General features: G+C 44.4%; 1 protein-coding gene and 1 long non-coding RNA gene across 5 annotated transcripts in view; both read right to left on the bottom strand.

Annotated features, from left to right (window-relative positions):
* Positions 1-493: 493 nt before the first annotated feature.
* The window catches only part of ZNF557 (zinc finger protein 557), a 101,703-nt gene continuing 80,202 nt past the window's right edge, over positions 494-21,994 (bottom strand). For 2 of the 4 annotated variants that reach the window (XM_053219938.1, XM_053219940.1), the window contains 6 exons: positions 9,911-9,980; positions 9,323-9,411; positions 8,555-8,681; positions 5,306-5,401; positions 4,709-4,791; positions 494-3,340 (listed from right to left, as the gene is read on the bottom strand). In XM_053219938.1, coding sequence (XP_053075913.1) covers positions 2,564-3,340; positions 4,709-4,791; positions 5,306-5,401; positions 8,555-8,681; positions 9,323-9,411; positions 9,911-9,941 — 1,203 coding nt within the window. In that variant the 5' untranslated portion in view covers positions 9,942-9,980 and the 3' untranslated portion in view covers positions 494-2,563. The remainder of the gene's footprint in view (positions 3,341-4,708; positions 4,792-5,305; positions 5,402-8,554; positions 8,682-9,322; positions 9,412-9,910; positions 9,981-21,994) is intronic. The other 2 variants (XM_053219941.1, XM_053219939.1) reach the window with 2 other exon arrangements.
* LOC106979039 (uncharacterized) lies at positions 9,964-14,214 on the bottom strand. The gene is made up of 3 exons (XR_008297302.1): positions 13,819-14,214; positions 13,151-13,242; positions 9,964-10,010 (listed from the first exon to the last, which is right to left on the bottom strand). It is a non-coding gene; the product is annotated as an uncharacterized LOC106979039 (long non-coding RNA).

Below are 21,994 nucleotides of genomic sequence, written 5' to 3'. Positions count from 1 at the left end.
GTTCCTGGTTGTCCTTTCCCAGTCAATCCCAGCTACTGCCTCACCTCCCCGCCTCAAACTTAGATGCAACACTCTTCTTCCCCCCAACCCCCCTCACAGATTAGATTCTGCCTGTTCTAGAAATCTGTATAAATAGAATCATACAGTATTTACTCTTCTGTGTCTGGCTTGTTTTGCTTGGTATAATTCTCAGTTAAGTTTAATTCACAATAAAAAACGAGATACATATATAGTGTTTCCTATATACCAGGCAGTCTCTCAAGTGCTTACGTATTTTATTTTTCAACGTTTTTGTTTATTTTTGGGACAGAGAGAGACAGAGCATGAACGGGGGAGGGGCAGAGAGAGAGGGAGACACAGGATCGGAAACAGACTCCAGGCTCTGAGCCATCAGCCCAGAGCCTGATGCGGGGCTCGAACTCACAGACCGCGAGATCGTGACCTGGCTGAAGTCGGACGCTTAACCAACTGCGCCACCCAGGCGCCCCTCAAGTGCTTACGTATTTTAACTAATTGGATCCTCAGTACAAGTTTACAAAGCACTCTCATTGTTTCCATCTTACAAATGAAAAAACTTGGGCACAAAATGTTTGTTATTTGTCTGAGGTAACCAGGCAATTAAGTGGTAAGGTCTAGACTTGACCTCAAATGGTCTCTCTCCAGAGTCCATCCTCTTAATCTCTATGCAATAGAACAGAACACTGCCTTTGGACCAGGCATGGCTTGTGGCACAGGATCTACAGTGATGAATCAAATGCACAGTCCTTGTTTTCATGGTGTTTATAATTTAGTGAGGGTTGGAATGGGGAATAAGTATTAGTCAAATAAAGAAGTATATATAGAAAGTCAGTCAGATGATAATAAGTACTACTGAGATGAAGAACTCCTAATAAAGATAGAAATGTGGGAATTGGTGACTTGCTCATTATATATGGAGTGGGAATGAAAGCCTTTCAGTTCAGGGGACATTTTGGCAGAAACCTAAGTGAACTGAAAAGAGTGAGCTATGTAGCTACGTTGGGAATATGAGTCTAGGCAGTACAGAGACCCTGATATTGAACTGTGCTGGGGTGATGGGGCTACAGCAAGACAAGTGTGACTAGAGTATAGGAAGTAAACAAGACTGGTGGAAGGGGGGAGGGTCAGATCTACAGTGGATCCTGATTGTTTGGGGCCTTGTAGGAAACGGTAAAGACCATTCATTATACTCTTAGTACCTTGGTGTATCACTATACCAGAACAATTGCAGGCAGGATGCAGGGAAACCAAAAGGTAATAGTGCATATTCAGTGACTGGAAGAAGAACAAGGAAGGAGAGGAAAGAGGAGGGAGTGATTATTGAAGTTTTGGAGCATAGTGGAAAGAGGGGAGAAGGCTGCACTACAGGGGCTGAGAAGAGGCCCAGGATAGCACCCAGATCCCAGTTCTCTTGTGGGGAAATGGTGTGGTATGTACTCATTCTCCTCCATCCCTCTGATCTCCTACCTGGGCTCTCCACTGACCAACCCAAACAGAAGCCCAAAGGCAAATGAGCCCAAGGATATAGCCCATTAACCTCCCTAGGCACAGAGAGGGAAGAGTAGGGTACCAATGGTTTCCATTCCGTATTTCTTATACACAGTGTTCCTCTACAGTGTGATTCCTTATGCACGCCTCAAAGGGTGTGTGTCTTCTGAAGAGGTTTCCATTTTGATGATATTCCTAGGGCTTTCCCTTAGTGTGAATTGTCATACTATTGTGATAATTGTGATTCACTGGAGATGTCATGACAGGCTTCCCTTTAGCCAATGCATTCCTCCTGTTGCTCCCCAGTAGGTAATTTTTTTCTGTGAGAGTTTTACCACATAGGCTGCACTTGATAGGGCTTCTCTCCACAGTTAGTTAACATGTGGGCTATTGAATATTATTCCATGTTGATTAGATTAGAAGGAGGGCCTGCTGAAGGCTTTCCCTCACTGAGTCATGGCCAGGCTCCAAGATGGTCCCCAGTAGTTTCTGTCTCCTTTTATGCATACCTTGTGTAGTTCCCTCCCACATCGAGTCAGGATTGGTCCAGATGACCAACACAATATAGATGAAGAGACAATATATCCTTCTGAGACTAGGTCATAAAAGACATTATGGCTTCTGCATTGGCTCTTTTGGATCACTTTATTTGGAGAGAACCTGCTGCCATATTGTAAAGACACTCATCACTGTGGAGAGGCCTACATGGCGAGGGACTGCAGGTCCCATGCCAACAACTGGCACTAGTTTGTCAGGCATGTGAATAATCAACCTTCAAAGTGGACCCTTCATTCCTAAAGACTTCAGATGATGGTAGTTCTAGTTGACATATTGATGGCAACCTCATGAGGGAGCTAGAATTAGAATTACGTAGCTAATCCATTTCTGAACTCCTGACCTACGTAAATTGTGAGACAATAAAGGTTTGTTGCTTTAAAGGACTACGTTTTGGGGTTAATTTGTTATGCAAAGATAATTTCTGCATCCAGTATGAATTGCCAAGATGTCTGAGGTTGAGAAATCAATGGATTCTTTCCCATAGTCACTGCATTCCTATCTACCTATTATGAATTCTCTTGTGCACAGAAAGGTAAGAGTTAGTGGTGAAAGATTTTCCGCAATGACTACATTTGTAGGGTTTCTCTCCAGTGTGAGTTCTCACATGTTTCTTAACAGACGAGAGATTGTTAAATGCTTTCCCACAGTCACTACACTCATAAGGTTTCTCTCCATTATGTATTCTCTTGTGCACAGTAAGAGAAAAGCTACTGCTGAAGGATTTTCCACACTGATCACACTCATAGGGTTTGTCTCCAGTATGAGTTCTCACATGCTGTGTCAGGTGTGAGCTCTTCCTAAAGGCTTTCCCACAGTCGTGGCACTCATAGGGTTTCTCCCCCGTATGAATTCTGTGATGCACAGTAAGGGAGGACCTTGTGCTGAAGGCCTTCCCACACTGCTTACATTCATAATGATTCTCCCCGGTATGCACTCCCTTGTGCCTTTTGAGGATACACCTAGTGCGGAAGACATGGAAACACTGATTACATTCGTAGGGTTTTTCTCCAGTGTGAATTCTCACGTGCAGCTTAAGGGATGAGGGATCATTGAAGGCTTTGCCACAGTCCGTGCACTCATAGGGCTTCTCCCCATTGTGTATCCTCTTGTGAATGGTCAGGTAGGATCTACTGCTGAAGGACTTGCCACACTGATTACAGTCATAGGGTTTTTCTCCAGTATGAATTCTCTTGTGCTGAGTGAGGTTAGATTTTGTGCTGAAGACTTTAAAGCACTGATTACATTCGTTGACTTTCACTCCGAGATGATTTCTTTCCTGTTGAGAGATGAATGATAACTATAATTTGTATTATTTTATTTTTTTAAAGTTTTGTTTATTTATTTTGAGACAGAGAACAAATGGGGAAGGGGCAGAGAGGGAGAGAGAGGATCCCAAGCAGGCTCTGTGCTGTCAGCAGAGCCCGATGCAGGGCTTAAACTCATAAACTGTGAGATCATGACCTGAGCCGAAATCCAGAGTCTGATGCTTAACTGCCTGAGCCACCCAGGTGCCCCTAATTTGTAATATTTTATTTTATTTTATTTTATTTTATTTTTTTATTACTTTTAATGTTTGTTTATTTTTGAGAGACAGAGTGTGAGTGAGAGAGCGGCAGAGAGAGAGAGAGGGAGACAGAGGATCTGAAGAGGGCTCTGTGCTGTCATCAGTGAGCTCGATGCGGGGCTTGATCTCACAAACCATGAGATCATGACCTGAGCTGAAGCTGGATGCTCAACCAACTGAGCCACCCAGGCACCCATAATTTGTAATGTTTTTTTTAATGTTTATTTATTTTTTGAGAGGCAGGGAGAGAGAGACAGTGTGTGAGCAGGGGAGGGGCAGAGAGAGAGGGAGTCACAGAAACCTAAGCAGGCTCCAGGCTCTGAGCTGTCAGCACAGAGCCTGACGTGGGGCTCGAATTCACAAACTGCGAGATCATGACCTGAGCTGAAGTCAGACGCTTAACTGACTGAGCCACCCAGGCGCCCCTGTAATATTTTAAATATTCAAGACTATTGTAGGAATTCTCTCTCCCAGCAATTCAGTTATATATAACATTATTATAATTGGTGTTTTTGCTACTTCGAGTATTTGTATAGGGTTCCTGCTAGTTTGAATGATTAGAAGCTAAAAAACATGGCTGTGGTGCCATAGGCCTTATCATATTCAGAGAGCATTTTTCTGATAGGCTTAATACCAGCTTATGTTTGAAGCCTCAATATCTGAGTCACATTTATGGAAACAGAGAGATGCTCAGGGAAGAAATAATTGTGGAGATAACTTATATTTTTCTCCAAATTCACAATAGTTTCATGGTATTTCTCCAGAGGCACCACTTTCTCTTTAGAGAATGACTCTCTTGGGAACTTTGTAGTTTTTCTAATTTATGGCATTTTCCTACTGTGGAAAATCAGCAATCTTACCATTTTAAAAAAAGTTATTTATGTATTTTGAGAGAGAGAGTACAAGCAGGGGAGGACCATAGAGAGAAGGAGAGAGAGAAAACCCCAAGCAGGCTCCACACTGACAGAGCAGAGCCCATTGTGGGGCTCAAACTCACGAACCGTGAGATCATGACCTGAGCCTAAATCAAGCGTCGGATGCTTAACCGACTGAGCCACCCAGGCACCCCAGCAGTCTTACCATTTTTACACCTTTGTGTTGCTCTTGTCTGAAAACATGCTGCTTAGAAGTTAACCCTTTGGCTCTAAGTAGAGTCTCCAAATCTGAAACAAATTGAAAAGAAATTTCAGTCTGTGGAGAAAATAATAGATAAAATGCACATATTAGTGAAGGCAGACCCTAAGGGATTAGGGTTTTTCCGAAGGTTTGCGATGAAAGGGTCACAGGTATAAACATTGTAGGTATTAAAAAAAAAAAAAAAAGACTCTAGGAAGGTTGAGACTGATGCTGACAGAGGAAGGAATTGTCAGGAATGTAAAGTGGGAAGGGACTGAAGAAGGATCTCACGTGACACTTACAAGTAATAAGGAAAACAGACATGCTTTTGTTCTTCCTCTGAGGCTAAGGTGTGAGGTGATGAAAAGAGAATTAAAGAGGAAGCAAAGAAGGTGCACAAGGAGGCTTATCCCAAAGGCTTTCGATCTTGTCAGAAAAAAAAAAAAGGGGGACGATTTTCCAAAGCTCCCTGATTGGCATTTCCCAACGTAATACTCCAAATTCCCAAGCCACAGGCCAGAGATGATCCTCATGAGGACTCATAATCCAGCTGGTGCTCACCTGGAAAGCTGCCTGGGAGAATTCCAGTCTCCTTTGTCACCACGTTATCTTTTTGCTCCAATTTGGAGACCACACCAGGCTTACCAACTTGATTTCCTACACATAAAGGAAAGACACAGTATGAAGGGGGACTCTCCAGGGGAAAATGAGTCCCACCATGGAACTGAAGCCCATACTTCTGAGGATAAGCAGGTGCGGCTTTAGGAACACTGGGATAATGATCCCTAAATTCTAATAAATAGAGTAACTCCTCTTTCATAGTGAAAAAACAAACTAAGCGTCCTCAGTCAATATCCAGGGTGTCTGGGGGAATAATGAGTCCCAGAGGCTAATGCCCAAGCTGAAATACAGAATTAAGAGCCCCAAAGCTTTCATGCACAGAGAATATAAAGTCAGGGCCAGGAATATATCTTTAGTTCATAGGGAAGGCATTAGACTGTAACCTCCGCAACGGTAGGGACCACTCTATCTGGTTCACCACTGTATGCCTAACTCTTAGCATAGACCTAGGAACATGAAGGTGCTTAAGGAAGACTTCTGTGAGGTGATGCCAGCAAAAATGCTGGGGTAGGGAACTCCACAAAAAGTAGCAAATAAAGGGGTAAAAACTGTTAGAATTAACTTTGATGGAACTCTGGAAAGTTATCAAAAGCTTCCAGCAATGAGGAGAATGCTTACTTAAGACAACACAGCTGAATCTGTAAGAGAGCCCTGTGGCCTTTGAGCTGACCCTCGCCCCTGAGGAGCTTCCCCCCTCAGCAGCCACCTTAAAGACAATAAGCTGTGCTCCTAGTACTAGTGGAAGGAGGACCAGGACAAATGTTATTTTGAGAGAACTTTGGTTGTCTATTTTGACCTTCCTGGTGGCTCCCAGAAGGACTGGCTCAGAGGGCTTGCCTTTATTTTGCCTAACTCCAAACTCTCCCGGAGTTGAAGTGCTATGGGGGTGGAGGGCTGGGGCATGTGCTGAATACATTTAAATGTATTAGCTACCGCTGCCTGGGGCAAAGGAAAATTGCTGAATAAGACTAACCAGAAAGTCTCAGAGGAAAAGTAGGGAACAAGATACTTTGGGGGAAAGGGGCTTTGACATGCTCCCATGTAGTCCTAGGAATGTGGAAGGCCATGTACATACCCAGGGTTGGGTGTATGCTCAGAAAACATCTGAAAAGGTAGTAAACCTTCACCTTTGACTGGCCTTCAGGCTTTGTACAAGCAGGAAGTGAAGGCTAAGGCCAGGTTGTAACCTGATTGGTTTTTAAAGGCATGCTCCTATATACACAGAGACTGTGTGGAAAGACTGGGAATTTGGGGGTTCCAGGAATTTAAGGAAATCTCTGATAAAACACTAACTGACCATTAGCCTAACAAAATGGAGATTGCAGTGGCTACACATGGCAAATACAGACATAACAAAATTAGTTCAGAAAATGTCACCAAACAACACCAACTACAACAAGTGACAACATCAAACCATGGGGATGCGGGAATCTCTGATTTACAGAATTGCCAGGACATTCCAAAGGTAGAGTTTTCAACAATTTATGAGGCATGCAAAGAAACAAAAAAGCATGGTCCATTATAGGGAAAGGAAATTAATAGAAACTGTCCCTGAGGAAGAGACTCACTGGACAAAGATTTCAACTACTTTAAGCATGCACAAAGAGCTAAAGGAAACCGTGAGAACAGGTTCTCAAGAAATAGTGAAAGAAATTGTAAAAAGGAACCAAACAGAAATTATGGAGTTGAAAGTACAATAAATTGAAATGAAATATTCACTACTGAAATTTATTGGCAGATTTGATCTGGTGGGAAAAAGAATCAGTGAACTTGAAGATAGATCAATTGAGATCGCCCAATCTGAAGCCCACAGAGGAAAAAAGAAAACAAAAATAGAGCAGAGCATAAGAAACCTGTGGGACAACATCCAACTTTCCAACATATGCATAATGGAGTTCTTGAAGGAGAGGACACAGAGAGAGGCAGAAACATTGTTTTAAAAAGCAAATGGCCAAAATATTCCCTGAACTGCAGAAAGTCATGAATCTACACACTGAAGAAACTTAACACCAAAGAGGATCAATTCAAAGAGACCAAACTGAGACACATTATAATCAAACTGTTGAAAGCTCAAGACTAAGAGAGTAGCCTGAAAGTAGCAAGAGAATTTTTGGTTTTTCACATACATGGGATCATCTTTGATAAGATCAACAGCTGATTTCTTGTCAGAAATTGTAGAGGCCGTAAAGCAATAGGATGACATATTCCAAGTGCTGAAAGAAAAAACCTGTCATCATTAATTCTATACACAGCAAAACTATCCTTCAAGAATATGAAAAGACAGTACACAGAAGGGGCGAAGATATTTGCAAGCCAGGTATTTGATAAGGGTCTAGCATCCAGAATATATCAGGAACTCTTAGAAGTCCACAATAAAAAGGCAAACGACCCCACCCTCCACTCTCCAGGATGGGCAAAGGACATGTATACAAATTTTTTCCAAAAAAGATTTACAAATGGCTAACAAGCACATAAAAAGATGACCTGTGTCATTATTCTTTAGGGAAATGCAAATGAAAACCAAGCATTCCCACATTACTTGTGCATCTGTACCACGGAGAAAACGTTGGAAGCTCCTCAAAAAGCTAATCATAGAATGACCATATGACCCAGAGATTCCATTTCTAGGTGTGCATACAAGAGAACTGAAAATAAGTGTTCAAGCAAAAATGTACATGAATGTTCATAGCAGAGCACTCTTCGCAATAGCCAAAAGGTGGCTGCAACACAAATGTCCATCGACTGATGAGTGGGGACACAAAAAGTGTCCACACACACCACGGAACGATGTTCAGCCAGAAAAAGGAATAACGTTCTGATACAAGCTACAACATGGCTGAACCCTGAAAACATTCTGCTAAGCAAAAGAAGCCAGATCCAAAAGGCTGTGGATTGTAGGATTCCATTTACATGCAATATCCAGAAGAGGTAAAACCCTAGAGACAGAAAGCAGATCAGTGGTAGCCAGCGGCTGGAGTAGGTGGGAAAGGGAGTGGCCGCTTAATGGTTACAGGGTTTATTTTGGCGCAATAAATGTTCTGGAGTTAGAGATGGTTGCACAACACCGTGGCAGTACCAAAAATCACTGAATTGTACACAAGAAACGTTTTCTCTTCTGTGAGTGTTACCTGGATCCAAAAAAACACCTGTTACGGGACCGAGTGTAGGCGGGGAGGAGGTCAGGCTTACCGAGCGAGGCCAGGTTCCTGCGGTTCTCTTGCATCACGTCTCTGTACAGTGTTCTCTGACAAGGGTCCAGCAGGGCCCACTCCTCCGGGGTGAACTCCACGGCCACATCCTCGAAGGTCACCGAGTGCTGAACCGTCAAAACATCACGGCTTAGGCAAGGACCATCCCCGCCGAGCGGGCAGCAGAAGGGCAGAGGACGACGGGACGAGGGGCCGGGAACCCAAAGCGCAAGATGCGCGGGCAGGGTCCTGAGCTCTGCTCTCAACCGCTTCTGGGCTCAGCCTGCGGTGCTCCTCCCTGTCCACTTATGCCCGCTGCCACGGGGAACGTGCCCCTAACACAGAGGTGATTCTCTTATTCCAGCGAGACTGTGAAATCCTGCAAGCTGATCTCCCTCCATCTGCGGGGCTGAGTAGAGGCCGGGGACATGGCAGAGATCAGAGAAACACCCGGTAAATGAATGAGCGACTCCCCCACAGCTGTCACCAAGTGCTTGAGTTTAGGACACAGTCAGGTCTTCCTCAGTTTCCCCTAAAAACCTCTCTGCAGAACGTGACGGAGACGGCGACCCTGGAGGAACCTTGGCAACGTCGAAAACGCTGACAAACACGACGTTGCCTGGGGGGCCCCCGGCCCTCCATCAGATGCCCGGAGACCCGGGGCCCTCTGGACACCTGCTTTGGCCATGAGGCTCCGGGTCACTGGAGGAGAACAAATTCAGCTTCTGGTCAAAGGAATAATGACTTGGAAAAAAGAGTAGTGACTCACCGGTAACCAGCCGCTCAGGAAGCCCTTAGCCAGCCCTTCCTCCTCCGGGCGTCCGTTCCGAGGAGAGGCTGAGTACAGGGAAGGCTGAGCTGGAGAAGAAGAAAGCAGTCAGGAGAGCCCAGGACGGCTCTGTATGCCGGCACTCACCAGTCTGGGGGCTTCCCCACCCACCTGCACGTGACCACATCCCCACACGCACACGCACGGCCACACCCATGACCACCCCACACCGTGTGGGTGGACACACACACACACACACACACACACACACACACACACAGCTTTCTCAGGACACCAGAGTGGCCCGTCTCATCCAGGGCCCAGGGCCAGGAAATAGGGCCAAGGGTCTTACTGACCTGGAGGAAGAGATTATTAGTCCCATTTCACAGATGAAGAAACTGAAGTTCAAGGGACACCACTGTTATTTTTCCAAGTTTACAGAAAGAATCCCAAATCCCAAGAACCACATCGGGGACCGGTGACCCCCGGGCATCCGGCCCCACTCCGGCCTCACCGCTCGGCCCCTCCTTTCCCGCTCCGTGGTGCAGGGGCCTTTACCGCCTGGACTCTGAGGGCCCCCCGACTTACCACGAGTGGGGGGCAGAACCACGGCCGCCATCCTGTGACTCAGACAGGAATTTCCCCGGACGCTCCTCCTCTGGTCGGCACAGCGTGCTCAGGCCGGGCCCTGGTGGAAACGGGACAACAGGAAGCCTTCACAGCCTCCCTCCCACCGCGGCCTTCCGCGGACCAACCCATCTCAGCCTGCCCGTTGTGTCCTCCTTCAACATGCAGGTGGGGTCCCCAGTATTGGGTCTTTACTTAGCAGGTGATGAACCAGGGCTGGCGAAGCCAGAGCTCGTCCTCTTGGGTCCCAACGGTTCGACCGGGACACGCCTCCGCCGCCCCACCTAAACCCCCAGCTTCCCTGAGTCTCAGGGCACATTCTTCCCATGCAGGTGGCTGTCACAAACACATTCCCAGGTCCGACCCTTTGGTTACTGGAGATGATGACGGCTGATACTAGTCTTTGCCTCCCCCAGCCCCACCGCCCTCAGATGACGGGTGACGTCAGAGTGCGTGAGGACGACCCTCGGTGTTACGAGTTTGTCCCCTTCCACCTGGGGCGCCACCCTAGACCCTGTCATCACCTGACACTATTCTGCCACCTAAAACAATAGCTGAGAAAGGTCTCTCTGAATCCAGCCTCCCAAACAGTGTCCTTGTTCATGTTTTCTTTCCCTACATGTGTTTTGTTTTTTGTTTTTTTTTTTAGAGAGAGAGAAAGAGGGCAAGTGTGAGTTGGGGGCAGGGGTGCAGAGGGAGACAGAGAATCTCAAGCAGGATCCACACCCAGCCCACTGCGGGGCTGGAACCCACAAACCACGAGATCATGACCTGAGCTGAAACCAAGACTCAGGTGCTTAACTGACTGAGCCACCCAGTCACCCCTAGAAAGTTCCTTTTTATAAAAAGGGAAAGGCCAGGAAAGATACATATCTACCCCCACATCGGGCTCTATGTTGACAGCTCAGAGCCTGAAGCCTGTTTCAGATTCTGTGTCTCCCTCTCTCTGCCCCTCTACTGCTCATGTGTGCTCTCTCTCAAAAATCAATAAATGTTAAAAAAAAAAAATTTTAAACACCCCACACAATTGCAATCCTCAAAACTGAAAACAAATAATGAAACAAACCTAACTGCATATCAAGTTGGAAGCAAGACCATACAGAGTCTGGAAAACCATGAGTCAAGCCTTTACATGACTTTAAAATGAAGTATATCGTCAATTCTGCCCGTTTCCTACTACTGATGGACATTTGAGTTGCTTCACATCTTTTGCTGTTGGAAATAATGCTCCCATGAGTAACCGCACGTGTACATATTGTTTTGCATGTTGGGAGGTTTACATTCAGAGTGTATTTCCAGAGACATGGACAGCAATGCTTCCGAGTGTCAGTTTTTACATACTGTGAAGGAGAATACCATTAAGTAGATAAATCAATGTTGTTAGGAGTCAATATTTTTTGTATAACATATAAAAGATCAATATAAAATCAAAGAAGTTAAGGGAAAAAAAAAAACCACTGCAAAATTAAATTAAATTAGAAATGTCATGTTAAACTCATGATTTAAAAAACATGTATGTCTTGGGCACTGGCTGGCTCAGTTGGTGGAGTGTGCCACTCTTGATCTCCAGGTTGTAAGTTTGAGCTCCATGTTTGGCGTAGAGATTACTTAAAAATAAAATCTTAAAAACAAACAAACAAACAAACAAACCCCAATACACATATATTTCCTAGTTATATCCAGAGAAAGGTCCTAGAAGTAATGCTACTCCAGCATCACTTAGCACATCCAGGGTCTAGATCTCGGTTTTTATTTATTTTTAATTTTTTAAAGTTTATTTATTTATTTATTTATTTATTTATTTATTAAAAAAATTTTTTTTAACGTTTATTTATTTTTGAGACAGAGAGAGACAGAGCATGAACGGGGGAGGGTCAGAGAGAGGGAGACAGAATCTGAAGCAGGCTCCAGGCTCTGAGCTGTCAGCACAAAGCCCGATGCGGGGCTCGAACTCACAGACCGCGAGATCATGACCTGAGCCGAAGTCGGCTGCCTAACCGACTGAGCCACCCAGGCGCCCCAAAGTTTATTTATTTTTGACAGAGAGACAGAGCATGAGTGGGGGAAGGGCAGAGAGAGACACACACAGAATCGGAAACAGGCTCCAGGCTCTGAGCTGTCAGCACAGAGCCCGACGCGGGCCTCAAACTCAGGAACCGTGAGATCATGACCTGAGCTGAAGTCAGACGTTTAAACTGACTGAGCCGCCTAGGTGCCCCTAGATCTTGGTTTTTAATATGATTCACCATGACAAGGAGCAAAGTATGCAGTAATAATGGAAAATCTCCAGTTTATGTTAAAGGGAAAAAAAAGCAAGATAAAGAAAAATGCATATAGTACTACAATGTTTTGTGGAGGCAAAGTGGAAACAAGAATATATTTGCTTGTATTTACTTAATTAAAACCTGGAAGGATAAGAATGCATGATAAACCATGAAAAGTAATTACCAGGGCACCTGGGGAGCTCAGTTGGTTGAGCAGCCCACTCTTGATTTTAGCTCAGGTCATGATCCCAGGGTTTTGGAACCGAGCCCCACATCAGGCTCTGCTCTGAGTGTCGAGCCTGCTTGGGATTTTTCTCCCTCCCTCCCTCTCTCCCTCTCTCTCTTACTCTAAAAAAAAAAAAAAAACAAAAAAAACAAAAAACAAAAACCAAACTAAAAAAAAGTAATTACCCGTAAGTCGTTCAGGGAAGAATAGCATTTTAGAACACGTGAGGACAAGATTTTATAATATATACTTTTTCATGTCGTCTTGGTTTTGCAAAGATGCAAAGAAAATGCAAAGAAAAATTTTAACGAGAATTTTAAACATTTGAGTATTTTATAAGAAAATCGAGTAATTTAGGGGCGCCTGGGTGGCTCGGTCGGTTGAGCTTCCAACTTGGTTTCAGGTCACGATCTCACAGTTTGTGAGTTCGAGCCCTGCGTCAGGCTCTGTGCTGACAGCTCAGAGCCTGGAGCCTGCTCCACATTCTGTGTCTACCCGTCTCTCTGCCCCTCCCCTACTCATGCTCTGTCTCTCAATAATAAATAAACGTTAAAAATTTTTTTTTAATTAAAAAAAAGAAAGAAAATCAAGTAATTTAATTTTTAAGCTTCACTTTTAGAGACTCCTGGTGTTTACAGCTTGAGCACAGGAAGGGTCCTGCCCAGTGGAGGCTGCCGAGGCCTATTATTACCAGTTCCACAGGGTACTCACCTGATCACACAGAAATCCACGGATCCCTGAGGGCAGGTGAACCTTGAGGCTGGTTTCAATACAAACTTGAAACGGAGAGATGCTTTTCTTGCCTGGAAAAAAAAAAGGCACAAAGATTGCTTTTGAGGCATTTTTATAGGAAGTAATAGTTGTTGGATAGAAAGGCCGCCCATTCACAATTCATTTTTTTTTTCTTTTTTAACTGATTTAAGATGTAACGGGGGTCCCGAGGGTCCCAGCCTGTTGGCCGGGACTGAATGTGCCCGATTCCCATCCAGCATCTGCACCCGAATGGGAGGAAGCAGCCTTGCTCAACTCATTCCGCAGGATTAAGCTTCTGGGGCTCCTCGCTTAGGGATCCCTCGGATGAGTGACTCAGCCGGCTCTGAAACAGTTTCCACAGTGGATTCGGGACTTCACGGATTTTAAGGTTCTAGATGGAGCAGGGCTGGGGCCGGTTAAGTTTCCGTAGTGGGGGGCGGTCCCGTGCATTGGAGGGCGGTGAGCAGCATCCCCGGCCCGTACCCTCTAGATGCCGTACGTGACAATCACACAGTCTCCAGACATGGCCGGAAGTCCGGGGGTAGAGTGGTAGAGTGGCCGCAGGGGAGGTGACAGGACCGTGCTTTCGGAGTAGGGGACGGCGGTGTCCGGAGCTAGAGGCTGACCTGAGGAACAGCCTGAGGCCCCAGGGAAGGACTGGGGCTCGCGTGAGGGACAGGGGGATGTCGGCGTGACCCGGGGCTGCCCGAGGCCCAGCCCCTCCCTCCTGGATCGGACCCAAGATCTCCGCGGCGCATCGAGTCCCGCTCCTCAAGCGGGTTCCGGCGCGCACCGGCCGGGAAGACAGGACTCGCAGCCCTGGTGCCAGACCCGCGGCCGCTCCCCGGCCGCACTTCCGCTTCCGGCCTCGGGATAGCGGCGGGAGACCCGGGCGTTCGGGGTCTCCGGGCGGTGGGCTGTGGCGGCAAGGAGGGAACAGGGCCGGGACGGGCGGAGGCGGGGAGCGAGGAGCGAGGTAATGGGGAGGGCTGCGGCGGGGGCGGGGTAAGGGGGAGTGGTTAAGGGGTGAGCTGCGGTGGGGTGTGGCAAGGGGGCAGGGCGAAGGGATGCGCTGCGGTGGGGGGCGTGGTTAGGGGCGTGGTTAGGGTGGACTGTGTCAGGGAGGGGTTGGGGGCGGGGTGAAGGGGTGGTCTGAGGCGGGGACGGGGTAGGAGGTATGGTTAAGAGGTGGGGGGCGGGGTAAGAGGTGGACTGTGGTAGGGAGGGGTTCGGGGAGGGTTTGGGGCGTGGTTAAAGGGTGGCCTGCGGCGGGGGCGGGGTTGGGGGCGGGGTGAAGGGGCGCTTCGGCGGAGACGGGGCGTGGCCTGCGGCGGAGGCGGGGTTGGGGCGGGTTGAAGGCGAGGACTTCCGCGGGGACGGAATAGGAGGTGTGGTTAAGGGGTAGGCGTTGGGTGGCGGGGTAGGCTGTGGCAGGGAGGGGTTTGGGGGCGGGGTTAAGGGGTGGGCGGTGGCGGGGATGGGACGAGTTGCCCGGGAGGACTTGGGCGGGGACGTGGCTAAGGGGGGCGGGGTTGGGGCCGGTTGAAGGGGAGGACTTCGGCGGGGATGGGGTAGGAGGCGTGGTTAAGGGTGGGCGGGTTAGGGGAAGGGGTGAAGGGGTGGGCAGCGGCGGGGGCGGGAGGGAGCCGGGCCTCAGGCAGAGGTGCTTTAGTTTGCTTAGTTGACAAGGAAAGATGACTTTTTTGACAAATCAAAGTCCGTGAGAGGACTATGGAAAAAGTGATTTACCGAAGCATTCTCTAACTTTTGTTATTGGAGAAAAAAATCCAATGAAAATAACCAGTTGAGGGAGGAATACAGTGGGTGCAGAGACAATCCTTGTATCTTAGTATGTGGTAAAGTTAGCATTTCAAATGAGCTGGAAAATGATGACTTAATAATGATTTGAGGGGAATATAGTACACATTTAAAAATTAACTGGGGGCGCCTGGGTGGCTCAGTCGTTTGAGCCTCCGACTTAGGCTCAGGTCATGATCTCCCGGTTAGTGGGTTTGAGCCCCACGTGGGGCTCTGTGCTGACAGCTCAGAGCCCAGAGGCTGCTTCAGATTCTGTGTTCTGCTCTCTCTCTGCCCCACCCCTGCTTGTGGTCTGTCTCTCTCTGTCTTTCAAAAATGAGTAAACATAAAAAATTGTTTTTAAATAAAAAGCAAAAATTAACTGAAGTATTCAGGAAAAAGTTCCAACTATATTCGAAAGGTAAAATTAAAAACTCTAAAAGTCAGAAGAAAACATGGAGGAACTTGTGTATAACCTAGGTATTTTACCTAAATATGAATCTTTATAGTAACTGTCACTTGGTGAAAAAAAAACAGAGAAGGTACAATGGAAGATGACCTGAATATTTCTAAATTATGAAATGAGTTTTTCAGGCTAAAGAGGTGGCAGAAGACATAGAGAATGTGCTTACTGTATATGTAATAGTGGAAGAAATAGCTAGATTCAACGGCAAAAACTTTGAGGATAGCCGTTAATCCAAAGTAGGACTCCTGTTTGTGAGCTTTGATGGCTGACGGAGGTATACATAGGGACTCTTAAAAACAGAGGAGAGAACTCCTTGATAAATAGATTAAAGAGATAAAGATAATAGTTTTGTAACTTCTGAATGAAAAACCAGAGTGGTTTATTGTTTAAAGACCTAAAAATACGTTGTGGAGACTTATGAGATAAAACCTAAGAAAGCCTGTTTCTCCTAGGACCTATTTTATTCCTTAAACCTTTTGAAGAGTGCTTGGTGGATCTTAGGAGCACGATGTAGCACTTTGGGGCAAAGATGCCACCTACTAATCTAGCACTTGAAACCAAGATGGAGTCCATGACCTTGCCCTTGGTGCTGTAGTAGACAGGGAGGAGGGTGGCCCAGACACTGCAGAACACTTCTCTCTTCTAGCCTTCATGTCCAACCCCAACACACACACACACACACACCAGCACTACCACCACAAATATACCTTCAGCAAAAGCATCATCAACACCAATGCCTACAACAGGGGTGCATGGATTACTCAGATGGACAACACATGTCCTGCAGTTTAGGAGAATAAAAGAAGACGACAGGCTTCCTAACAACTGTCTTTTAGGATCAGTATTTTATCTGTAGGTTTGAACTACATATTAGACTCTTTTTCTTTTTTTTTTTTTAATTTTTTTAATGTTTTATTTATTTTTGACAGAAAGAGAGACAGAGCATGAGCAGGGGAGGGGCAGAGAGAGAGGGAGACACAGAATCCGAAGCAGGCTCCAGGCTCTGAGCTGTCAGCACAGAGCTGGACATGTGGGGCTCGAACCCATGAACCATGAGATCATGACCTGAGCCCAAGTCGGATGCTCAACCAACTGAGCCACCCAGGCGCCCCTAGACTCTTTTTCTGTTAGAGGAGAGAATAAGCTAGACTCTGGAAAAACAAGACTCCACTTGTACCCATAGTTTTAAAGCTGTTATTTGACAGAAGTCAGGACATGTGTGGTCCTTTCTTTATCTCTCCCTCATGTTTTATCAGAAATGTCAAGGTTTATGATCTAGTTATAGAAAGCGATACACAATTTTCCTCATCACAAAGATTATGTGATCATTCTACTAGAAAAGCAGATAAACAAGGAAAGAAAAAAAAAGAAAACGAAGTCAACTATAAGTTAGTTCATCTCTGAGAGATATTCACTATTGACATTATGGTGCATCTTCTAGCCAATTTTCCTGTTATGTGTATAAGCAGACATTATCTCACATTGATATTGCATAACAACTAAACTTAGTTTTTGCTCACAGATAGACTCTGAACTTTCCCCCATATTCATAAATATGTAATTTTTCAAAGTTTGTTTGAGATAGAGAGAGAGAGAGAGAGAGGGAGGGAGGGAGAATCCCAAGCAGGATCCATACTGTCAGCTCGGACAGAGCTTGATCAGGGGCTAGAATCCAGAACTATGAGATCATGACCCGAACTGAAACCAGGAATCGGATGCTTAACTGACTCAGCCACCCAGGCACCCATAAATATGTAATTTCTAATGTCTGGAATCCTTTGAGTTTATCATGGTTACTTTAACCAGCATCCTATCAATAGTTGGGGTTTTGAAAATTTTTCAGTATTATACATAGGTTGTAATGAACATCAGTGTGCTTCCATTTCTGCTCATTTGTTGGATTATTTTCTTTGGACAAGCCCCTAGGAGAGGAATTCCTTGATAGAGGGTATGCTTAGTTTAAGACTTCTGATAAATATATTTCTAAAATTGTCTTCCAAAATTACTGTTTAAATCTAGATTCCCATCAGGAATGAAAATTAGTGAACCTGTCCCCATACTTTCTTCACAAAGGGGTATTATCACTATTTTTATATTTGCAAATGGTTGAAGGTATTTCTTCAAGGATAAGTGTATTTTAATATATTCACAGGTGAGTTATATTTCCTCTCTGTCCATTCTTTGGGAGACTTTAACTCATCCTTGTTAATTTGTAAGCGTCCAAAAAACACATCAAGTCTATTAATCCTTGTATTTCATGTTTACCAGAAGATTTTTAGCCAAGATGCCATTTGCCTATTAATTTTGTCATGGGATTTTCTGGCAAAGGAAGTCTTTAGATTTTATGGAATCAAATTTTGCCTATATTTGCCTCAATGGCTTATGGATTTCATGTCAAATTTAGATCTTATAAAACCCACGACTATCTAAAGAATCACTTTTGGAATACCTGGGTGGCTCAGTTGGTTGGGCATCCAACTTTGGCTCAGATCATGATTTCATCGCGAGTTCGAGTCCCGCATCGGGCTCTGTGCTGACAGCTCAGAGCCTGGAGCCTGTTGCGGGTTCTGTGTCTCCCTCTCTGTCCGCCCCTTCCCTGTTTGCGCTCTCTCTCAAAAATAAACATTAAAATAATAATAATAATAATAATAATAATAATAATAATAAAGAATCACTTTTTTTCCTCTAGAAAATTGTGAATACATTTCTTAGATTTGAGTTTTTAATTTATCTGGAGTAGAGATGTAATTTCAACAGTTTAGTATTCTATGACAGGAAAGTGCCATTATATAAATTATGCTAGGGAAATGATCTACACAAAAGATGAACCCAGAGGGTAATTGGAATCATAAGCAAATAGCACAAAATATGTGTCAGATTACAAAACTTGTGAGCTGAATTAAATGAGAAACAAAGTGGTTCAGTGACAACAAAATAGCAAAGAAAAAATACTCAAGAAAGTATGAAGAAATTGAGAAAAACCCATGATGATAATCCAACCATTCAAAGTTAAGTCATTTGAGACCATTTTTGCAGTGTGCATTTATTATATTTCTAAATGCACGCATATTTTCAAGTATTCATTTTTCAATGAAAATTCATATTTTCAATATATTTTGTAGTGGATATCCACAATCACAGGATTAAGTTAGAAATTTAGGGAACTGCTGATAAAAATAGGATAGCAAATCTCCAGACCTGGAGGGTAACTAGGGGCCACCTGGAGTCATTAATTCATCAGATGAAGAAATGAGTCTTCAGAGATGAATGGTTTCAACTAATTAAGGTTACTGTGTGTTTCTTTTTCTTTCCTTCTTTCTTTAAAAAAATTTTTTAATGTTTATTTATTTTTGAGAGAGAGAGAGAGAGAGAGAGAGACAGAGCGTGAGCAGGGGAGGGGCAGAGAGAGAGGGAGACACAGAGTCCGCAAGCAGGCTCCAGGCTCCGAGCTGTCAGCACAGAGCCCAACGCGGGGCAGGAACCCAAACCACAAGCCATGAGATCGTGACCTGAGCCAAATTCAGACACTCAACCGACTGAGCCACCCAGGCGCCCCTCCTTTTTCTTTCTCATGCTGAATTGGTGTATTGCTTCATATTTTTGCAAAACAATACAAATCTGTAGTATTTGTTTATAATGGCAATCTTTCTAGGTAAGCAAGGTGAGTGGTCAAATACTAGCTTGCTTATTTTATAAATCATTAAGCTTAAACATAAATATTAATTCCGTTTAGAAGTTTGAGAAGATCTACTTCTGTAAGACATTTTGTTAAATTCTCCTGAAGGGAGAGGAAGCAGTCTGCTTGCTCTCCAGAAGGGCAGCGTTTATGTGAAAACAATTTTGGGCAAAATTATCGTGCAAGGGGAAATCAGTCCACTACTCCGAAGGGCAAAGTGCAGTGCTCTTACCATTGCAAAAAGGGAGAGGTTAAATTTCACTGGGGACAGACTAGGACACACTTCTGAAAGAGGTATTACAATGTGGTTTAATCACTTCATGCAAATATTCATGATATAACTTAAATTATTTGATATAAAAAGCATACAATGAGATCTGAAATAGTTCGTCGCTGTGCTCACATGGTCAAATGTTTCATAAAATGTGCAAAAGTAGGGGCTCCTGGGTGACTCAGTCGGTTGAGCATCTGACTTCGGCTCAGGTCATGATCTCACAGCTCTTGAGTTTGAGCCCCGTGTCGGGCTCTGTGCTGACAGCTCAGAGCCTGGAGCCTGCTTCCGATTCTGTGTCTCCCTCTCTCTGCCCCTCCCCTGCTCATGCTCTGTCTCTCTCTCTTTCCAAAATAAATAAGCATTAAATTTTTTTTTTAAAGTAAAACGTTAGACCCTTCTTTCCCCCAGCTTTGTTACAGTATAACTGACAATTAAAAATTGCATGTATTTAACTTGATGATTTGATATACATATACATTGTGATTAATCACCACAGTCAAGCTAATTTACATATTCATCACCTCACCTGCTTCCCATCTTCTTGTGTGTGTGTGTGTGTGTGTGTGTGTGTGTGTGTGTTAAGAACACTAAAGATCTACCTTCTTAGCAAATTTCAATATGCAATTCAGCATCATTAACTATAATCACAGCACTGAACTTTAGGTCTCCAGATATGTTCATCTTGCATAACTGAAACTTGTACCCCTTGATCAACATCTCCCCCTTTGCCCTTCCTCCCACCTCCTGAAAACCACCATCATATGCTGCTGCTGTGAATTTGAATACTTTTCAGATTCCATGTGTAAGTGAGATTGTGCAGCATTTGTCTTTCTGCATATGGTTTATTTCACTTAGATAATGTCCTTCAGATTCATCCACATTGTCTCAAATGGCAGGATTTCCTTCTTTTTTTAAGGCTGAATAATATTCCATTTAAATATATCACACTTTCTTTATCCATTTGTCCACTGACAGAAGTTTTGGTTGTTTCCATACCTTGGCTGTTGTAAACATAATGTTAAAACGAACACAGGTATATTGATATCTCTTAGAGATCTTGATTTTATTTTCTTTGGACATATACCTGGAAATGAGATTGCTAGACATTATGGTGGTTCAATTTTTAATTTGGGGAGGAAATTCCACACAGTTTTTCTTCGTGGCTGCACCAGTGTGCATTCCCACCAACAGTGCACAAGGGTTCACTTCCCTCCACATCCTTGCCAACACTTGTTATCCCTTATCTTTTGGATGATAGCCATTCTATCAGGTGTGGGTCTCCAGCCCCTTGTGAAGCACCTTTTACACTCTTGAAAGGCACAAAAACAGGTATCAAAGCGAACCTAGAATGAGACCTTCGGACCTCTGTATCATAATGTTACAACAAGATCTTTATAATTAAACTTCCAAATTTTGAGAACTATAGATTCATTTGCAGTTGTAAGAAATCATACAGAGAGATCTCGCAGAGCCTTTACCTGGTTTCCCCAATGGCAACATCTTGCAAAACTGTAGTACAAATACCACAGCTAGAAAATTGGCATGGGCATTGTCAAGATACAGAAGAGGTTTTTTAAAAAAAATTTTAAAAATGTTTTTATTTATTTTTGAGACAGAGAGAGACAGACCATGAGCAGAGGAGGAGCAGAGAGAGAGGGAGACACAGAATCCAAAGCAGGCTCCAGGCTCTGAGCTGTCAGCACAGAGCCTGACGTGGGGCTCAAACTCACAAGCTGTGAGATCATAACCTGAGCCGAAGTCAGACGTCCAACCAACTGAGCCACCCAGGCCCCCCTTGATACAGAAGAGTTTAATCACCACAGAGATCCCTTCTTTTTCCCTTTTGTAGACACGCCCACCTCCCCTCTCTGGCCATTTTTGTCCTTTACCCCTGGAAACCACTAACTCGCTTTCCTTCTCCATAATTTTGCCATTTAAACAGTGTTATACAAATAGAACCACACAGTATGTAACCTTTTGGAATTGGCTTTTTTTCACCCCCCACTAAACATAATATTCTGGAGATTGATCTAGGTCATTGCATGCATCAACAGTTTGTTTCTTTCTATGGTTGAGTGGTGTTCAATGGTATGCACCATATTACTCTCTTTAACCATTCACCCCCTGAAGTATATTGTTTTGTTTCTTGGCTATTAAGAATAAAGATTTTCAATAAACACTTGTGTACATATTTTTGTGTGAATGTACATCTTAATTTCTTTGGGATACATGGAGATTAAATTTTTGTTGCTGTTGAAATAATTATAGACTCCAGCAGTTATGGAAAGAGTAGAGAGTTCCATGTACTCATCACTCAGTAAGTCTCATTGTCCCTCTTTTTCAGGGTCAAGCAGAGGGGACAGAATGAATGCCAGATGGGTGACAGGTCACCAGCCTGTGTAACTTCTGGCATTAAAGGGGAACACTTCACATGCCTGTCCTCGTCCACTATTTTTAATATTTGTAAACGGTTGGGGAATGCATTTCTCCAGGGCTGAATAAGGCAGTCAAGTGCTTCTGGCAACTTCCTACATCCTGAATTCAATGCAACTTTTTCTTCTTTTTTAACCTTCTTACTCTTTTTTTTTT

The sequence above is a fragment of the Acinonyx jubatus genome, chromosome A2, assembly GCF_027475565.1.
Source record: "Acinonyx jubatus isolate Ajub_Pintada_27869175 chromosome A2, VMU_Ajub_asm_v1.0, whole genome shotgun sequence".
NCBI classification, from domain to species: Eukaryota; Metazoa; Chordata; class Mammalia; order Carnivora; family Felidae; genus Acinonyx; species Acinonyx jubatus.
This window is presented reverse-complemented; position numbering and strand designations above follow the sequence as displayed.